Source organism: Rhipicephalus sanguineus, chromosome 3 (genome assembly GCF_013339695.2).
Source record: "Rhipicephalus sanguineus isolate Rsan-2018 chromosome 3, BIME_Rsan_1.4, whole genome shotgun sequence".
In the NCBI taxonomy this organism is placed as follows: Eukaryota; Metazoa; Arthropoda; class Arachnida; order Ixodida; family Ixodidae; genus Rhipicephalus; species Rhipicephalus sanguineus.
Window position 1 is genome coordinate 194,504,782 of NC_051178.1, and position 19,462 is coordinate 194,524,243.

General features: G+C 45.4%; 1 protein-coding gene across 1 annotated transcript in view; it reads left to right on the top strand.

The window, feature by feature from the left end:
- Positions 1–14,132: 14,132 nt before the first annotated feature.
- The window catches only part of LOC119387966 (uncharacterized), a 225,162-nt gene continuing 219,832 nt past the window's right edge, over positions 14,133–19,462 (top strand). Inside the window, exon 1 of the mRNA XM_037655558.2 lies at positions 14,133–14,670. Coding sequence (XP_037511486.1) covers positions 14,595–14,670 — 76 coding nt within the window. The 5' untranslated portion in view covers positions 14,133–14,594. The remainder of the gene's footprint in view (positions 14,671–19,462) is intronic.

The window sequence follows — 19,462 nt, forward strand, 5'->3', positions numbered from 1 at the left end:
CGAAGGACGTTCCAGAAAGCCTCAGACAGATGCCGAGGGAGCCCCCAGTAGCGGCGCGAACTGCCGGGCATCGCAGGAACGCACACAAACACGAGACGCTATCACTGAGATGAGGCTCGCTCGGTCAGCCGGGCCGGTACTCGCCACACGCTCGGGCATTCCTGCGAGCAGTCCATCAAGCCGGCGCTCGTAGAGCGTCGCAGCGCTGGCTGACGCCAGCGTTAGCTTCCTGTTTAGCACAAGCGGGATGCAAATCAGCGAGTGCCGCCTTCTGTGCGCCCCGCGCTGATGCGCCATGCCAGGCTGCGTCGCGAGATCTCGCACCCCTCTCCACCGCTCGCCTCCTTACCGCGCGAAGCCTGAGCTGGCGTTTTTCTCTATAGCCGTGAAGTGCATGTTCAAACGACCGCTAACGGAGAGGCAGTGCTGCGATAAACTGGTGCACTCAACCATGTATAGATTCAATCACGCTTGGAAAGAGTATGCCACGTTGAGATAAATTAGCGCAAATAAAATGGCAAAGAACACAAGAAAGGAGACGAGGACAAGCGCTTGTCCTCGCCTCCTTTCTGGCATTCTTTGTCCTTTTATTTGCTCCGATTTAGCTCAACCAGTTATGCACGACCTACTGGGCCAACAATCAAATCTTGGTGGAACGGTCAGTCCGGTGGACACGGTTGCTATATACCTTTCGCATTTATAAACAAAAATAAAAGGCCAGGTCGAGGCTGCGATTAGACAATGTGTATTCATGCTACATGCTAGGTCCATATGCAATAGGACAAACGTACGTGGAAGATAGTAGCTGCATCGAAGTAACTTTTCCGACGCTGGCGCTTTGCGTATCCGGCCACTGGGCCACTCCAGAATATGGGCGTGTTGCGGTGAAAATCTGAGAGTGGCAGACGGCTGAGTTGTCTTGAACCTACCGAGAGTAAACTATGACATCTAACATAATTACAGTTGAAACTGAAGTTTTATTCTGCAACAAGAAAAAGTTGCGAGGACACGAGAAAACTGATAACAGCTGAGGGGCCCTCCCCCTCTTGCATAAAGGGTATTCTGGAGTGAGTACACAACCTGCTGCCTAACAACATTTTGTTCACCAAAAACTTGCAATAATAGGGGTGTAAATTGTAAAATAATTAACACAAATAAGTTAATATTATTATTAGTAATTATGACATGATAAATAATGAGATCAAACGCTGATGGTATACAGACGGTCCATCGCACAAAATATCACACGATGCCTCACGCATTCGCCCAAGACGACTCGAAGGCGAAAGCCATCTCCTTCTTCTTACTCGATGATATTGATCCTTCTTGTTTTGGAATATTTCAAGCTTTAGTGACTGGTGAAGTACTAGAGCCCCAATTCAGGCTAGTTGGTTGATGTTCATCTTAAATGTTCACCTTACACACACGGACGAAGAAGAGGCCAGAAGAGTGAACGCGAGGTATGTGTAAGCTGGTAGTCTAACTTCCATAGAAGCCCCTGTATCGAGTAGGTGGCGGCTCGTTGCCACCGTCGCCATCTACGTATCGCGGGGACAACTAACAGCAGACGAGGTATAAAAAATAAAAAAATATGACGTCACAACCGGAAGCGGTAGCGACGTCGCGCATTTGCAATACACGGCGCGAAATTGAAATGTTTCTTAATTGCTGGCCTTTTACATGCTTTTGATAATTACGCAATTTTATGACGTCTTTATGGCCCGCTACTTGCGTTTGCGAGAGAAAAGGAAGATCAACAAAAAAAGAATGGGGAAGAAAGCTTGTTTTATTAGCCAAATAGTGTACTTCCAATGTACACCAAAATACTTTGCAGATTAAAAAATTATGATACGACGGCTCACGAGCGCAATAGCACAATACTTCGAAAACTCACGTTGCCCAATCGAGAACAACCACTGGAGCGAAACAGCAGCCTTGAGAGTATCACTTTGACAGCGTTTCTTCGCTTGGCGCGCCGCATTCATTGTCACGAAAGGCGAGGGCGGGCCGGCCGTGCGCTAGCGAAAGCAGTCTGCAGTCAGGAGTGGTTATCTGCACATTCTGTGAGCTATTTCAGCTTCTCTGAAGTGTCACGACAGTAAATAACACATAACCAAATAAATACCCTACGGAAGATACGCACGAAACCACCGCGCAAAAGTGAGCGATGCCTCGTTGATCCGACAATGCGCCGAACTAAACACAAGCCCCCATCCCACATTGCAAACTGCATGCATACCCCCCCCCCCCCCCCCACCTCTTCGTGGCGCTCGACCAAACATAATTGAGCCAAGTGTCAGATAAGCCGTAAAGTAAGTTTCTAGTTTGCTTTGGCATATATAAAATTAAAAGTATTCGAAAAAAAATTCCCTTGAGTTTTTGGTTTTCCTTATTTTTCCCCTCTTCACCTAGTCGCGCTTCAATCGTACGGCGGACGTTGGTGCCTGTGGCAATAGGTTTTCGACCACTTTTCGTTCCAAGTTTCGCGGCCGATATAATTTGACCTTGGTGGACGTGCATAGACTCGCAACTGAATGTTTAATGGATGACAGATGACATGTACACAGACAACTGGAAGAAACATGCTCCTTCGCCATCCAAAACGTATACACGCTGCCGTCACGAAGTAGCATCTAAAAACTGCAGCTCACAGTCAGCAAGTGACCACGAAGGTTTGTTTATACATCCACATGTGCTGTTTATCTGATCGCACGTCCAGTGCGATCAGATAAACCTCTCTTCTTTGTCCGTGTTTGTTAGCGCAGTCCAAAAAACATTTAGTGACTGCTGGCTTGGTTTGTGTAAAGAACGCGTCCAACTTTGCGTGCACGCAATAAACAACACTTGCGGTAAATAAATACCAGTTGTGGCGTCCCCAACGCAACTCTGTATGACGCAGACAATTCATTTCTAACAGTGTGGCTTTACATGCCGTTACCATAATGTTATTATCAGCACGGAGAAGGACGCAGTATTGCTTTTGCAACCACTGTAATATTAACATGCACCTAAATTTAAGTACACAGACAGACTTTTCATTATTATTATTTCTCATTTCACTTCTTCTATAGTACGGCTTCCACGGCGGAGTTCGAAACCATAGCCTTCAGCTCGGCAACGCAAGGACATAGCCATAAATTTCTACCGCTTATCATATAACAGTGACACACTGACAGCAGGTGTCACTATTACCACGTGCTGTACACTCTTAATCATGTCCCGCTTAAAGTGCTAGATATAACCAGTAAACCAGACATTATATGTAACACGTGGGAATACTTAAAGCACGCACTCTGCGACTGTTCCCGTTACGACGCCGAACGACAGATTCTGAAGGCAGAACTTCATTTGCAAGCGGCTCGCGCTTGGAACTACGGCCCCTTCTTGGCCCGTGGCAAGACAGCGGTTGTGCGATGCGCAACGCAAAAGCTCTGTTGGTGTTCTTGAGGAACACTCGACTTAACCAAAGTTTGTGAATGTCTCTTTTGTGTATACTATATGTGCGTATGTGACTGTACGTACCGTTTGTGTGTATATGTGATTCATTGTATATACCACAGTCAACACCCGACACCCGGAGTAGCAAGCCAGGCGACAAACCAAGCTAATCTCTCCGGGATTTTCATTAAAGATTATTATCTCTCTCTCTTTCAGACAATATTGTTCTGGTTTTCTGGAAATAGCCAGCATTTAGCCAGGACCTGATTAAGAGTGTAGATGACAGTGTACATTTCGTTTTTTTTTTCGATGTGATAAAACAACAGCTTGATTTCTGCCCAAGCTTTACCTTTTCGCTACGACAGGTTACTCGTGGAGCGCAGTAAATTTGTTAACTTTGGAAGCCAGGCTGATCGAAGATTCTTCTATACTGAAATAAATACTACATGTCCACCACACAGAGGTGAGCTTTGGGTCATGTAACATAGACCTGGTAGCTCTGTTATAAGTAAGAGACATTGTAAATGAAGAAACGAGTATTTAATGCGTAATGCGAGGGTATGTACGTGTCGACTCGACATACGTGGAAGCGTGCTTCAGTAACGACAAGAATGTGCCACATTTTAGAGCCCATGATTACATGCATCATGATGTTAGTCCAGTGATCGGCCAACTTGTGGTCACAATAAGTCCTATTTCTATATGCGACCCAACTCGTTGACGATGACACGCGTGACTGCCTGCGTTTTCAAATAATGTCTGTAACTAAGATAGTAAAGCTGCGGCGACAGCGCTGTACCAGAGCATTTCAGAATGAAGTGTCATCGAAAAAATTCACCTGAGGTACAATTATGAATAATATAAAGCTTTAGATAAATATATTTATTTTTAAATTTATTTAATACTGGCTTGATGGTGGTGTGCTACGCGAACACATCCTAGCAGAATCAAGACGGGGTTGGCTTCTGAGACGAGATTTTGGCGTGCGTCGTGCAACCGTACCCTAAACTCAGAGGTTACGAAAACCCTTGCGTACTAGTTTGTGTATAGAGGCGAATGAAAAGGAGCATTATTGGTTAGGAGCCTAGCAAGTATGTTGCCTTGCTGCAACAGAAAGAGATGGAAGAAGTGGTATCTGCACGTAAGCCCACTGGTGGCGTGCCTGCTGCGTAGCACTGTATCGTCATTTCGATCGTTAGTAACGACGACGTTGTTGATTTTTTAATTGAAACAACGTTGTTGAAAACACCATTATACCACACCACTTATCCTGCGAGCATGCGTCGTCTTCTTGTACCAGCAGAGTTCGCCGTTGCCCGACGTTTGTTTAGTTCAGAAAGCGAAGAATAGAAGAGCAATGCTTCTGAATTGCTTCCCATTCATGATGTAAACAAAAGATGATTACTGCATCATAGGTGAACCAACTCAAGATATTTGCTTGCATCCGTACGTTCAGAAAAGAGAGAGATAAAATTTTAATGATACGGGGTATGTGTTAGCGTGGTTGATAGCCTGGCTTCCAACACCAGGTGTCGTGCTATGCAACACCAGGTGTTGTAACTATGATGTATGCAGTGAGAGCATGCTCCACAGGCGCTTAGTAATCCACAGGCGCTTTGCTTCATAAACATGGAGGTCAACGGCGGCCAGCAGACTCTGTATTTTTTCTTCATACATATGTGTGTTTTTTGTCTTTTCTTGTTTTTTTTTTTTGTTGCACTGTGCTTCTCCAGATTATCTTCTTTTCACCCAACCACGCGCCTGACGTTAACTGAACTAGTTTTTCGCTGAAAAGTCCATGGCGATTTCGAGTGATGCGGCGCTGAAATTGCGCCATAAATTATTTTTGCGCAAGTCCCTTCTTTTAACCTACTCGACGCACCCTCCCTACGGCGTTCTCTAGCTTTGCAGTACTGCTCCATTTACTAGCGCATGCGCATCAATTCAAGAGATAAGCGTGTCAACATATGGGTATTAAGTTACACAGTTCAAGATAATATTGGAAGCCATGTACCGGCTGCGTGGCATACCACAATAAAGCGGCCTTTAATGCAAATTTCTATCGCGTTATTATGGCAGTCAGTAACCTATTTACTGCCTACCCTGCCTTTCGACTTATTGTGTTGCATACAACGCAGCATTGTTCGCCCAAAGTATTGCAATGATCAGGGACTCTCTAGCTTTGTGGATTGCACTCCACAGCTGAAATAGACAGCGGTTGGCCTACAAAACTAGTTCAGAAAGGCGCCTCTAACGGCACTTGTTATCTACACACTGACTCCGAAGAACAATACAGCAAAACTTTATTTGCAGATGTTACGTTGGCATTTAAATCAAACGCCTGAAAGGATGCTCCACGTGAGGCACTTTCATCGCCCACAGAAATTTCCGCCTTAATGTCGAAGTCTCAATGAAATCGGATTTTTCTGGATTCCCTGCTTCGAAAACATTTGCGATAGCCTTTGTAATCAGTGGGAAATGAGTCGTCGCTTTCTGGTTGCGTTTAAGCACTCCCAACCTTAGGGCTGCGCAAACGTACAGCACTAAAGGCTAACAAGTTGCAAGTTGAAACTCGTCACAGAGTTAGTGCAAATGCGGCAGTGGCTAGTGGCTGCAGTGTGCTAATACTGACGCACGTTCTGCAGTTTATTACTACAGTAATTGATACTTAGTCGCACGTCTCTCAAGAACAGTGTATATATTAGGCAACCTCTTAATTGTGGTTACAGCACCGCTTTTTAAACACAATATGAGGTTGTTACGTGGTTTATGTGTTCGAAAGATTTGTAATGTGATAGGTCCCCTTAGAGAACGAACACACGCCACGCATTATAGACTCGCCGAAGGTATACATACTTTCCTCTCAATAAACGAGGTTCACAGATTTAGGATACTGTGTGGTGTTTGGAGAAGGCTGAGATGGTAAAGCCGGAACAAATTAGGGCACCGCGAGAGCCGAAACAAGCACGCGCACGCCCTACGGAAATAAATAATTTCCGTAAAAAGGCGCCGTTTTTATTAACTTCCGGCCTGCGTGCCCACTGACGCACCCGTTGCTGGCCTCGCAGCCCACAATCGTGCGTTGAGGATAGCTTCCTCTCCAGACACATTAGCGAGCCCGCTGGGTCCAGCCGAGCGGCGAGGCATCTTGCGGCGACGGGCTCGGCGCCGTCAGCTTCGCTCTTGCAGCCGGTTCAAAGTTTGCCGTGCGGTGTTCGGGCAACCCGCTCGGGCCCCCGCGTCGTCTCACTTCCGCGCTCCTAATTCTTCCGCGGCTTCGGATATTGCAAAATCGATGGTGCCTGAGCCACGACCGAGCATGCAATTACCCGCTCTCATTATGTCTAGATAGAAAACGGCCATCTCGCTCATCCCCTACACTCCTTCCCATCGCCTTGGTTCTGACCGGCTGAACGACGACCACCCCTGCTCAAGTACCCGGGCGGCTTCTCCGAGAAGGAGGGATGACTAGCGGAGAAGAGGGCTTAAGCGCTGTTTTCAAGATTGGGGATGCGGCGGGAGGAAGGGAGGGTGTCCGGAAAGGCCCGGTACGCTCCCGCTGCAGGAGTGAGGACCCCGCTGACAAGCAGTCGTGCCGAGGAGAAAAGTGGCTTTCGCCACTCCTCCTTTTCAACCTCGCTCTCAGTCTACCTCTCGTCTTCGCGCTCGTTCTCGTCAACCGCACCGCGCGAACATCGGTGCGACAGAGCCGCCTCCAGAGCTGCATCGCTTACACGACCAAAAGATTGCGCGTGACCGCCTATAGCGCTCTAGCGAGAGTCCCGTGGAATGCTCCGAGTGTACGAGACACGTGCCTCCTGCGCCTCAACATCTCTTCGACCTCCCACCCCCCCCCCCCCCCCTTCCCTGCTTTGCTTTTCTACTCAGCTTGTACTTCCACACAATGCGAACGTTATGCGCGCGAACAAGCGCTGCCTAACGCGTAATGTTGGCCGGCGTCTTAAACGTTGGACTCGATCTTAGCACTGAAGCAACGGCTGTCTGAAGGGCAGCAGTGGTCGAGCCGCGAGCAGGAGAACGACGCGTACTCTGCACTTGCTTCTTCCATCTTTTCACTTTCTAACTTTTTTCTTCGTCTCTCTCGAATGAACCGCCACAGTCTTGAAAGAGCGGCCGGCTTCTGCCGCGGCGCTTAGTAGCGTGGCGAGGGTGCGACAGTTTTTCGTGGGGTGAGTTTTCGGCAAAACGATTATGTGGCCGTCCTTGCCGCTCGCTCGCGAGTGAAATGACTACGAGCAAGGACGGAGCCTGTGCGGCAGCTCGGATGGGCGAAAAGTGAATTAGTTTACGGGGAAGTAGGACGCGCGCGCCGGGGCGGTCATAAGGGGAAGGGGCTTTTGTGGCAGTTTTAATGGTGCGTCGTAAGAGAGCTCTCCCCGTAGGCCGTTGCTCTTTTTTGGGAGGAATCTCGGCTTTTGTTATAGCGAGCCGAGCGCCGTTATTGGGTAGATTAAAATGAGCGTAAGAGCAAGCTGGAGGCGCGACCGGACGTAAATTAAAATTACGTGCGCGCTGAAATTACAACTTTCTTTCCAAATGATGACCGTAAGAGTTTGTAGAATAATGACTTGCGTGAAATGGCGAAAACATGAACGTGGTCATTGATAATCGCACAGCGTGCAGTCTTCTTGCAGTAATCATCGTAAATGTTTTGGGTAAAGTAGCCTACGACGTGCGGCCACGGATAAACACTTTTGTATTCAAGCGAAGAAAGACAAATTGTTTGTGCACTGAATTCAGCCACTTCAACCAGTCACTCAACGTTGTAAAGTGTACGACCAGACTTCTACATAGCCGCTTGATTATGCTTCTTTATAACCTAACAATCTGCTGCCACACTAATTCAGGACCACAAACTTGAGAGCTGAAACTTCAGTAATCTATGTTACACAATTCGAAACACTATGTCAACCTTAATACCTTGGTTTCAAAATAACGTTTTCACTCACTCACTCACTCACTCACTCACTCACTCACTCACTCACTCACTCACTCACTCACTCACTCACTCACTCACTCACTCACTCACTCACTCACTCACTCACTCACTCACTCACTCACTCACTCACTCACTCACTCACTCACTCACTCACTCACTCACTCACTCACTCGCTCACTCACTCACTCACCACTCACTCACTCACTCACTCACTCACTCACTCACTCACTCACTCACTCACTCACTCACTCACTCACTCACTCACTCACTCACTCACTCACTCACTCACTCACTCACTCACTCACTCACTCACTCACTCACTCACTACAATTTTTGCACTCTATAATACTTCTTGTACGTAGAGTGTTAGGCTGTGAACTATGCGAACGCCTTTGACTGGTCGTGCAGTCCCTCGCGCGTTAGCGAATCCACCACACATTTCCGTCTCTCCTTTCATATCTGCAAGCAAGAGTGAAATTTCCGACAACCAACATTTGTTGGTTAATTCGCGCTCTTATATGTACGCTTCAAATACGAATAAAATACCGGGTCAGTCTGGCTTTTGTTGTGTTCTCTTATGTGGCCACCAACTGTGTTTCGGTATTTTGCTGAAGAAAGTCCATATTCCCATTCAATCACAAAAGAAAAAAAAAGATAATTACGCACGTGTGCTGTTCTTGCCGCTTCCCTGCACCGCTGGCTAGGAAAAAGTCACGAACATTTAGCTGCGCGTTAGCTGAACCTCCTTCTTAGCTAATTGGATGTAGTTCACTTCAGTGCTCGGAGTATACGCACTACAACATTACCCAAGACATTACCACGCTTGAAGGAATGTTCGGTATAATGGCGACAGACAATTCTGATTTGCAGGCCTGTAAGTGTAATTCTTTTTTTAAATAAAGATAACTAACACGACAGAAGTCAAATACTCAAACATAAGTACAACTTATTAAATAACATCAGGCCCATCCGGTGGGCTTACTTAATATGCAGTAATGGAATAGTTGGTGATCACGATATTGATGAAACAACGCACAAAAGACACGTACACGCACACACGTTCACGTTCATGAACACCGTTTGTGTTTGTGTCTTCTTTATGCGTGCACCAGCACTCATGTGTGTGCCTTCTTTTATTGCGATAGAAAAAAAAATAGAAAGAAAAATAAAACAGAAGAAAAAAATTCTGAAGTACCCGGCCGCGGATTCGAACCAGCAACCCCTCGCTCCCCAGCGCACGTTAGTCAACTCAGCCACACACGTCATGTTTTTTTTTTTTTTTTTTATCATGGTATTTAATAGAATGCGTATGAAAATAGTACACAGTATCACAACAGTCTATAACACAGGGTTACACTACTACAGTCACTTAGCGACAATGAAAGTACAAGCACTGCCACAAAAACTGGAAGACTAACTTATAGTCCTTCATTCCAGGGAGAGTTCTTCATCAGGTGCTGCACAGAAAAGGTGGCGAGGCTAAGCACCTCGCGAAGATTGTATACCATTCCGGTCTGAAATCAAGTTCGTCGTAAACTTCTTTTAAATTAATTTTTGTATCGTCGGTCAACTGCCGTCTCTGTGATGTACCTGAAACAACAGAGCATTGCTTCGTGAGCTGCAAAGATGCGATTCTTTTCTGGGATGTCCTTCAGCGAACTCTACAGAAAGAATTTGAAATTCGTACACTATTCGTTATTTGATGCCAACACCTCTTGATGAAGTGCCGTGCGATATGTTCTTTGTTATTGGTATGTACAGTTTGTGGAAGACGCGAATGCAGGACCGTAACGCAGAGCCGATCACCTCATCACGCCTACATTTCACCCGAATGGTTATTAATTTAAAAGCAGCCACATGCCATGTATGCGCCGGCGAAATAACGGCGAGCTATTTATATGCACCATGTACCGCTTGTGGCAAGCAAATCTCGGAGGAGCGTGAGCGTGTTTTCTATCACGCAACGCTCCTCATTTTCTTTCCATTTGAAAACTGCCCTTGAGTCGCGCACGACAAAGTAGCGCTCTATAATAATTTTTAGATGAATGAGGTGTATTACCCTACCCGCAATGGTGGTCTAGTGGTTATGGTACTTGACTGCTGACTCGAAGGTTGTGGGATCTAATCTCAGCCGCGGAAGCCGCATTTAGGTGGATACTAAACGCTAGAGGTCTTTGTGCTTATATTTAAATGCACATTACGGAACCTCAGATGGTCAAAATTTCCTGTGCCCTCCACTACGGCATCTCTCGTAATCATATCGTGTCTTTGGAACGTAAAACTCGAAACATTATGTTACTCCCGCAACATGGCACACCGTAGCGACGAGTGCGCTTTGCGTCACTGTCTTCTTCCCATGCCACACTATATCTCAGTGCTGGTGGTGTGAAATATAAATATCGAGCTTTGATAATTATCTTTCGCCACCGTATGTAACTAAACGTAATATTGGTAAGCACCTGCTTATACGTGCAACACACATGAATACGATTGTTCAATTTAATGTGCTTCCGTAGCGCTTGCTATCGGGCTAGTTGGTGATGCATTGCTAAAACCGTTACAGCGCATTGTCACGCACGGAAAAACCAGATGAAACAGCACAGGGTGCCGACTTAAAACTAACAGTCTGGATAAAGACACTTTGTCCTTTGCAAGTCGGTACTCTGTCCTGTCTCTTTTGTTTTTCCGTGTATACATGTGCTGCAACAGTACGAACAATATATTTAATGCACAATATTTTCATACTTTTCATACCAGTCCTTGAGTGCGACGTGATCATCTGTCTTGACGTAAATTACTATGTGTGGACAACAATACGATGCCAGTGTATCCTGATCCACTTGGACATTTTGTTGACCCTGACTAAAGTATTAGTAAGAAAGTTTGCACAATTTCGTAGCCCCGGGAACGAAACCGTAGTTACGTGAAACCACAACAGTGAAAGTAAACTGCGCTGAACTTTTATTTTTTTTAAGTGTATTTAGTACATACTGCAGTTCGTAGACATCAGTATCAATAATGAAAGACAGAGTTCTTAGTCGACATACTCCTACCGTGTGGCCCTGGTGATGCACCAACTCTATTATAACGTCTTTTCCTTCCATTTTTTAGCTTTGTCATTAATTCAAACGGCACTCGGCCTTTTTCTTTCGTTGAGGCTCAGAGTCGTGTTTTATTCATTCGCTAAGGTTGACTACATAAATATAGAGATACAAGAGCCCAGCGATGCGCAGTGGCTGAAAGGGGTCCTCTTTAACGATTGCAGTATGGATCGTCTGGCTGCGAGCTCTGGAAGAAAGAAACAAAGTAGATAATAATGAATCATCACGTTCTACCGGTTGTATTATTGATAATAACCCTGACGTCCTCGTAAATACTTTTGTTCCTGTTATAGTGCACCAAAAAAACACACATAAAGATAAAGCTTTCAAGCAATTGACGCAGACTTGGCAACCGAGCTTATATAATCCCTGCACAGTAGTCGAGTGCGCTCGCAGTTATAACTTCTTTGCATAACCTCCCCGTATCTTCAAGTTCTAAATCATTTCTGTCACTCACAACATGTTCTCAACCCAACTGTACAGATGTTTCACGTCTTCCGAATTTATCAAACAGCGAGTGACGGCAGCAGTATACTGCTCAATAGTGGCCCAACGGTTCAGCAGCTCACGTTGTTTCATTCCTGTGTGGTCGAGAATGACAGGTTTAGCGGTTTAGCTTGCTAAGAAGTATATCTCCGATGTATAATGCTTCTTTATATAATTCAGAACGTCCTTTACCGTTTGCACTTTCAGGTGACGTAGCAGTACTGGAAGTGGGGCGGCTACAACTATCAAATTTTAAAACTTTTCATTTGTGTACTTTTTTCGTGTTCGAAACCGTGCCTCAACTAGTTCAGCACCCGGACTGACCGGTGGTCAGTGGTGGCTGACGAGAAAACAGTGCAGTATCAATCGAAGCAAATTCTTTAACTTATAAAAATGAGCGCATGTTACGTTAGCCCAGCTTAATTAACATAGTTTCTAAATTAATGCCAACATTTAAGTATACCTAACGTCAATGTTTCCTTCTTCTTGCTTTCTTTTTTGGTATATGCGTGATGCCTTCATGCCGTGCACAATGCAAAGAAAATCGAACATTTTTTATGATGTCGTTAGAGAATATAAAATAAAGACCTCTACGCTGCAGTGTATATTCGCTTAGGGTGGTCTGACAGCCTAAGTCGGAGTTAGATACCACAAGAAGAGGCTAAATCAGCCAGCTTCTCTCACTGGCCCGCAGAAACAAATATATATATATATATATATATATATATATATATATATAGCCATGGCGTGATTATTTGCATTTGCACACAAATGCCAATGCAGATGCCAATTAAAATAGCCATCTGCCGCATCAGGCGCATTTAATCAATGCATTAGACGCACTCCAAAATCGTGTCACTAGATTCATACAATTTTCTTTTTCGTACGTCAGTATTCCATCTTTGCAAGCAAAATCCGGACTACTACTGTTTCTTTCCTTGGCTACATTGAAAGTATCGTCCTTAATCGTAAATAATTTCATTCTTCACTCAATCACTCACCTTATATAAGAGCATCAGCACGCATATCTTACCGCACTGGACATCCATAGCAGGTAACCCACCAATCATCGCGCACAACTACCTTCTCTCCCTGCCTTTCTCTCGTTTTATTATCTCTCTCTCTCTCTACCTTTTCTGCCTCATTCTTTTTTGAGCAGCAACAGACTGGGGCGGCCTGCCATGGGAAATCGCCACCATTGCATCATCACCTACTTTTAAGACCATTTTGTCGATCACATTAAATATCAAAACCATTTCAACTGCTTATTGTTAATCTAACTAAAACCCCAACCCTTATGCAATGCCCTCCAGGACTAAAAGGAACTGGGCGAGGTAACGTAAGAAAACAACATCGATGAAGGCGAAAATGCTTGAGGCCCGTGTGCTTAGATTTAGGTGCACGTCAAAGAACCCCAGGTGGTAGAAATTCCCGGAGCCCTCCACTACGGCGTCCCTCATAATCATATATCGTGGTTTTGGTACATTCAACCCTAACATTTCTTCTTATTATTATTATAAGAAAATTACACTATCATATGAACATCTAGCAGAAAGAAATTAAAGGCGTTCTCCTAAGTTCTTATGTCTTCCTCTTCTTTTCCTTCCTATTCCTTCGCGGACATTTGTATCAGTGACCATGAAAAGGGGAGCATAATGGCTGTAGAAACGAGAGGACATCGGACCCAATATTTGCACTGGCCGCGCAGCGATCGGCGCACTGTTTGGCGAGGACCCAGGACCAAGTTCCGACCGGCGGGCCCGATCGCACTCAGCCCGTACAGCCCTCCAGAGTTTCCAAAGTTTCGGCGGGACTCCGCCGCGCGGCGCCACCTCGGGGTGGTTCCTAGGATGGTTCCTAATCGCGAGGGGGAAGAAGAAATGGACACGGAAGGGAGGCAGGGACGAGAGAAGGAGGTAGAGGAGGGAAAAGGGAAGGCCGGTTGGGAAGTGAGGAAAGCGGGAGAAAGAGGGGAAAGGGAAGCGCGTCTCCTCCTCCTCCTCCTCTCCCCAGCACCCTCCCGCTCTCCCCCGCGCTCCGAGTGCCGCGATGTTCGAGGGAGCGCGAGCGAACGCGCCGCCAGTCGCTTTGAAAGCCCCCGCGGCGCATGGTTGTTCGGACGGCCGCCGTTTGAGCTTACTCGAGGCACTGATTGCGTGCGAACGCTGCTCCCCCAGGAAAGCGTGCTCGACCGCGCCTCCACACGCGCGACAAACCGCTCTCTTTTTCTGACACGATCGTCACAAAACAGTGCGCCTGTCATCGCTTCGCACGTTCTACGTAGCCGGAGCTTCCTCGCCCTCCTTGTTTTTGGGATATTTATTTATTTATATTTATTTAGTTATCGCCGGCTAAACTGAAACAACGGCGCTGTGGATTAGTTGACGACGACTGCATCGCCAGTGTATCGCCTTCTTAAAGACAGTGTTGACGCTTCCCTGCGCTGTTTCTTTCTTGCGTCCTCGCTTCCCGCACGTGAGACATTCGTCGGTGCTCTGACGTGCCGTTCACGTGGCTTCGTGAGTGAGTAGTGGCTGTGCTGAGTGTGAGACAACCTTCGGATCTTTTTGTCGCCACAGACGGCTCGTTCCGTGCTGGTTTCGGTGAACATGAATCCTGACTCAAAAACAGTGACAGCATTTTTGCGCTGGCTCGTGTTCTTCGGCGTCATCTCTTCATACGGCGGTAAGTCGGGTGTCTACGCGAGAACACCGACCTCCTTGGTTTGGCGGTGCACTAGGCGCCCGGGCGATGTTAAGTTACTCGACAGCTAGGTTTCACCGGCTTCTATGGCGAACATCACCAAATGAAACATACGCAATAAGATTTTTTTACGAAACCATAAGCACGTACCGAAGAATATAAATAATTTTCGCATTGGAAAACAAGTCTTCCATGACTAGAGTACGGAAGATCTAGTAATTACAGATCGCCTTAAATGTTCACCATAACTTTCATGAATCGGAAATCACTTCGTCGCAATCGCCTTCCTATATCAGTGCACTACGTTGTAGCACAATGGAGAGTAACTTGCTGTAGAAATTTGCATATTTTTCTGCACGTTCGGCTTTAAAAGCTCGTGTTTCTTGCTCGTAAAATAAAAAAGGCGTCTAAGAAAAGATGCAACCTTTCACGTCGTCTATGTTCCCAAAGTGATTATAATACCATAAAACGCACATAAATAACAAGCCCAACGCAAACCAGCTCTTATTTAGATTTATCGAATCGGCATTTCTGTCATTTATACCTCGTTTTTATTCGTATCATATCTGCCGGCTAAAGCATAGTACCGTTTGAGCCTGCCAGTTTGCTCGGCCTGGATTTATCCACTATTGCTGCGGTAAGCCAACCGCGAAGATAATCGTTCAATCCAGCAGGTTACGTGTAACGCGATCCCTCAGTTTCCGCATAATTCCACGATCACTAGACAGGCTTGGCCTCACATAATATTGACTGATTAAGGATCGGGTCCCCGTACCCAGTGGATAATTCAGTACACAACGTAAGCCGTTTTGTTTTCGGAAGGGATATCTCGCGAAGCCCTCCTAATCATATCGTTGTACAGGGCAGTGAAGAATTCTGCTGCTTTTACTGTGTCATCGAAATCGTGAAATACATTGCCATATTTATCGTTCGCGGGGCATAGATTACGCTTTCGTATGCCTAGTTTTATCTGTCAGTGGTTTCATGCTGCACCAATTTTCGCTTTTTTATCTCTTCCCTCAGTCTTCTCGATGACATAGTTTCTAATGTCCCTTACTTTCTTCCAGTTCATCAGCTTTGGTAGTTCAGCAAATTCTGTCTGATCTCCGGAGCTCAAAATTTTGCGCTTTGTGTTTTTTCCCCCTTTGGGGCTCTTCGTTACATAAGCGAGCTTGCCTGCACGCTTCTTGGCTTGTTGCCTACATTTCGCATCAAATTCGGCTTCAGAAATCATCTTCTTTGCAGTCTCAAGACGACGATGGTAATATACCGTTAGCTCAAAATAGTCACTGTTCGATACAGTAACCAAGGAGCCTGATTCATTAACGGCGTTTCTCTCTCCATTCGATACCAAAACATTGTGGATTTTACCTTTTCGGGTCTCCTTCGATCCATCGCACAATTATTGGAAACGTTGAGGCGGAGCTGTTTATTGAGTATGCAACTACCACAAGCCTTTTCTCGAGCTATCGGTGTGTCGGAAAAATTGGTGCCGCATGCGGATTAACTCTAAGAGATCATAATATTGAGCAGTCACGTATGTATACCTTCTTTTATTCATACCGTACAATGAATAAGACTCTGCAAAAGCATTCCTGCTAATACTTGTTAACAATTTAAAAAGCGAACTAGTTTCAAGATATTAATTCTCTAATGCATAAATCTCGAGTTTATTTCACTGTACAATGGAATAACCCGTGCTTCAAAACAACAAAAAGAAAGATGTTATACGACTAAAGATAAACCTTCCATGTTAAAACATAAACGCCACGACCTGTATTTATAAATGTTTTCTTTGGTAAGCCCTCTTTGCGATCGGCCGGTGGTCTATCTTATTGATATGGCCAGCTTGAGCATAAACTAAAATCGGTTTTTACGACTTACTCAAATAGTCATGTTCACTAATCGCAACTTCTGCTTGAACGTTTTCAGGTCAAATATTCAAATCACCGCTATTAACAGTTAATAAACACTGGGCAGGAAAACCCTCCAGTTATGATGAGAAAAGTTTACTATTCTTCTTTATTTTACAGGAGAGGAGCGCGCACAGTTCGGCTTCTGGCTAAAAATGATAGCTGCAACGAATGAGATGAACTTACCTGCTGAATTGTATACGCTTGCCTAACTTTTTCTTGTGAGACCATCGCTTTCGCAATTCACTACGTTATTTAGAAGAACGATAACGCGTGTGCTCGCTGTAGCGAGCCGTGCTCGCAGAGGTCTGGTCAATGCCACGAGCAAACAAAGTAAAGAAGTAGGAAGGAACGTATTATGAGAACAGCGCCATGGTTTTATATTTGAATATCTCACTTGCGTTGCGCGCTTAGAGATTCTGGATGGATGTGTATTTTATGATAAAGGATACACAACGAAAAATAGGTAGTAACTCCAATCGACATGCTGCATCAAGGATGAAATGCCTTCTTTTTACGAGACGTTTAATATATTTTGTCTATAAGTTACTGTTTTCCTATCTTTTCCACCTGGACACAAGCGGTGATCCATCGACTCGACTAATGCAAAACTCCACTGCTCGCATCTCTTAAAACTTCGCCCATGTCTGATGCAAATTAGAGGGATTACACTAGTGCGTTTATTTCGATTTCAGGCAATATTACTCGTTAGTAAATTGCATGGGGGCTGATAATGCGAGCCAGGGTGAACTGTTTAAGCGTCACAATTATCAACCCTCACCCACCCCCCCTCCCTCCTCACGGCTTTGTCTTTTCCTGCGCGCTTCGAAAACAAGCGCGGACCTTGGAGGACCTCGCGAACCCATTTCGTTCCAGTTTCGAGAGGATTACCACCACGCCCAAATAACAGGTTCCCGCTTAACTACGGAGCATTGCGAACTGCCTCTTACTTTCCAAATCTCGAGCGCGCTGTCGCAGTATCTCTCCGTTCAGTCCGCTTTGTCTCTTTTCACCGAGCTTTACCGCCACGTGTTCTGCGAGGGCTTCGAAATTTGATAACTTTCGTTTTTATATCCGGCATTTAAAAGATCCAGACTCTCCAATTCAAATGTGGAAATGGGACGTAAGCATTCGAACGAGCTCATCTGCATATCTGCAGACGCCGCCAGCTCGGGAATTCATAACAGATAATAACATACGGACGACGTCTGGTGGACACAGAGCACCCGGGAGTTTGTTCAGCTGGCAGACGGACCCCGCTCGGTGTAAAGCGGCCAAATTAAAATGATGTTATGAAGATTTTGTGTAATTTGGCGGCCTAACAAGGCAATCAGAAATAAGGAAGCGTTCGAGGAATGTGCAGCTGTTACTGCGCGCACAGTTCAGTTCAGGCGATGATAAGCACCCCATGAGCGTCAGCTTAGGCTGCGTAATCTCGTGTTGATCTGAGTAATGCGATTCTGAAGAATGAAGATAAAATGGCACTTTCATCGCTTGCAGAGGATACTTTCGCGACGTAGCTACCGTCACCCATACTAAAATCTATGGTTTGTAGATTCAAGCCAAAGAAACCGATTTGAATGAACTCACTCGCACACTATATTCCACAACTACATCTTTTTGAATTGTACAGTAGGTGTTACGTGTTCTATAAGCTATAGTAAAGCGAACACTCGCTCAAATATAGCATTGTACGTATGTAGCGATAGGAGTCGGTGAATATGCGTAAAGGCAAACAAACAAAGGCTCACGAAGAAAGCTCTTAACAGTGTGTTGTAAACTGTCGACTAAATAGCTGTACTTACGTATCGCGCTGGCGCGTAGGCCACTTTGTTTTTCTCAGGTTGAATAATGTATTCAAATTATCTACTTTTATGAACTCGCTAAAAAAAATCGCTGTTTGCGTGAAGTTACCGACGGACCCTCTTGAAATTAGTATCCTGGTTGCATCGTTTGCTAACCTACAACAGCGGAGAGGGGAGAGGGGGGGGGGAAGCTAAGAGACTGAAAGATAAGACGAAAGAGCTAGAGATAGAAACAGAGCACATGCACAAAATCTCCGCTGTCCACAGAACAAAGTAACAATTTTCAATATATATGTTAGGAGACAGAAGTTGAAGCGTAGCTCTGCAAAAGAAAAGAATACTAGCGGGTCGAAATATACTGCAATGACGCGTCCATTGTTGTAAATCAGTGGCTACCGATTTTCAGCTGCGAATTAAGGGGTTTGAGGTTAAATGTGGAGCTCCGGCAAATGCATGATATCTCGTCTACAAGACATCTAAAACACGTCAAATATTGCCATATTACCTACCTCACCACAAAGTTCCCCACTACGTGTCTCTAATGTTTGAATTTAAAGCTGCGTGGTGACAACAAATCAGTGCGCAGGAATTGGGGTATTTGTTCCATTCAGTCGGCTAATAGCCTGAGGGAGCACATTTAAGAGATGCGAAACACAGTCTCAACAGCCTAGCGCACGTGTCGCAACGTGGCGAATGATACTTGAGCCGTACCCCTGTCGCTAGGAGATGCCGAAAGCGATCAATGAAACAATAAATGAATAGGTAATTGCGGTGAAATGAAACTGAATGAAGCTCGCACGCCACGTGCCTTCACGAGTCCTTGTGCGAAGCAAACAGCGTGCGGTGCGCTTCAGACAAGACCATCATCGACTTCGATGTATGCAAGGCTTGCGCAACAAAACTACGGCAACAAACATCAACTCGGGCAAAGCGTTTCTTATTTAGTTTTCCACTGTGAAGGGCAACGTTAACAGGGAACATAAGCGGCATACTCCGACAATGCGCTAGCCTCGGGAGGCTTTTTTTTTATTGCTTGAAACCACGACGTGGACAAAT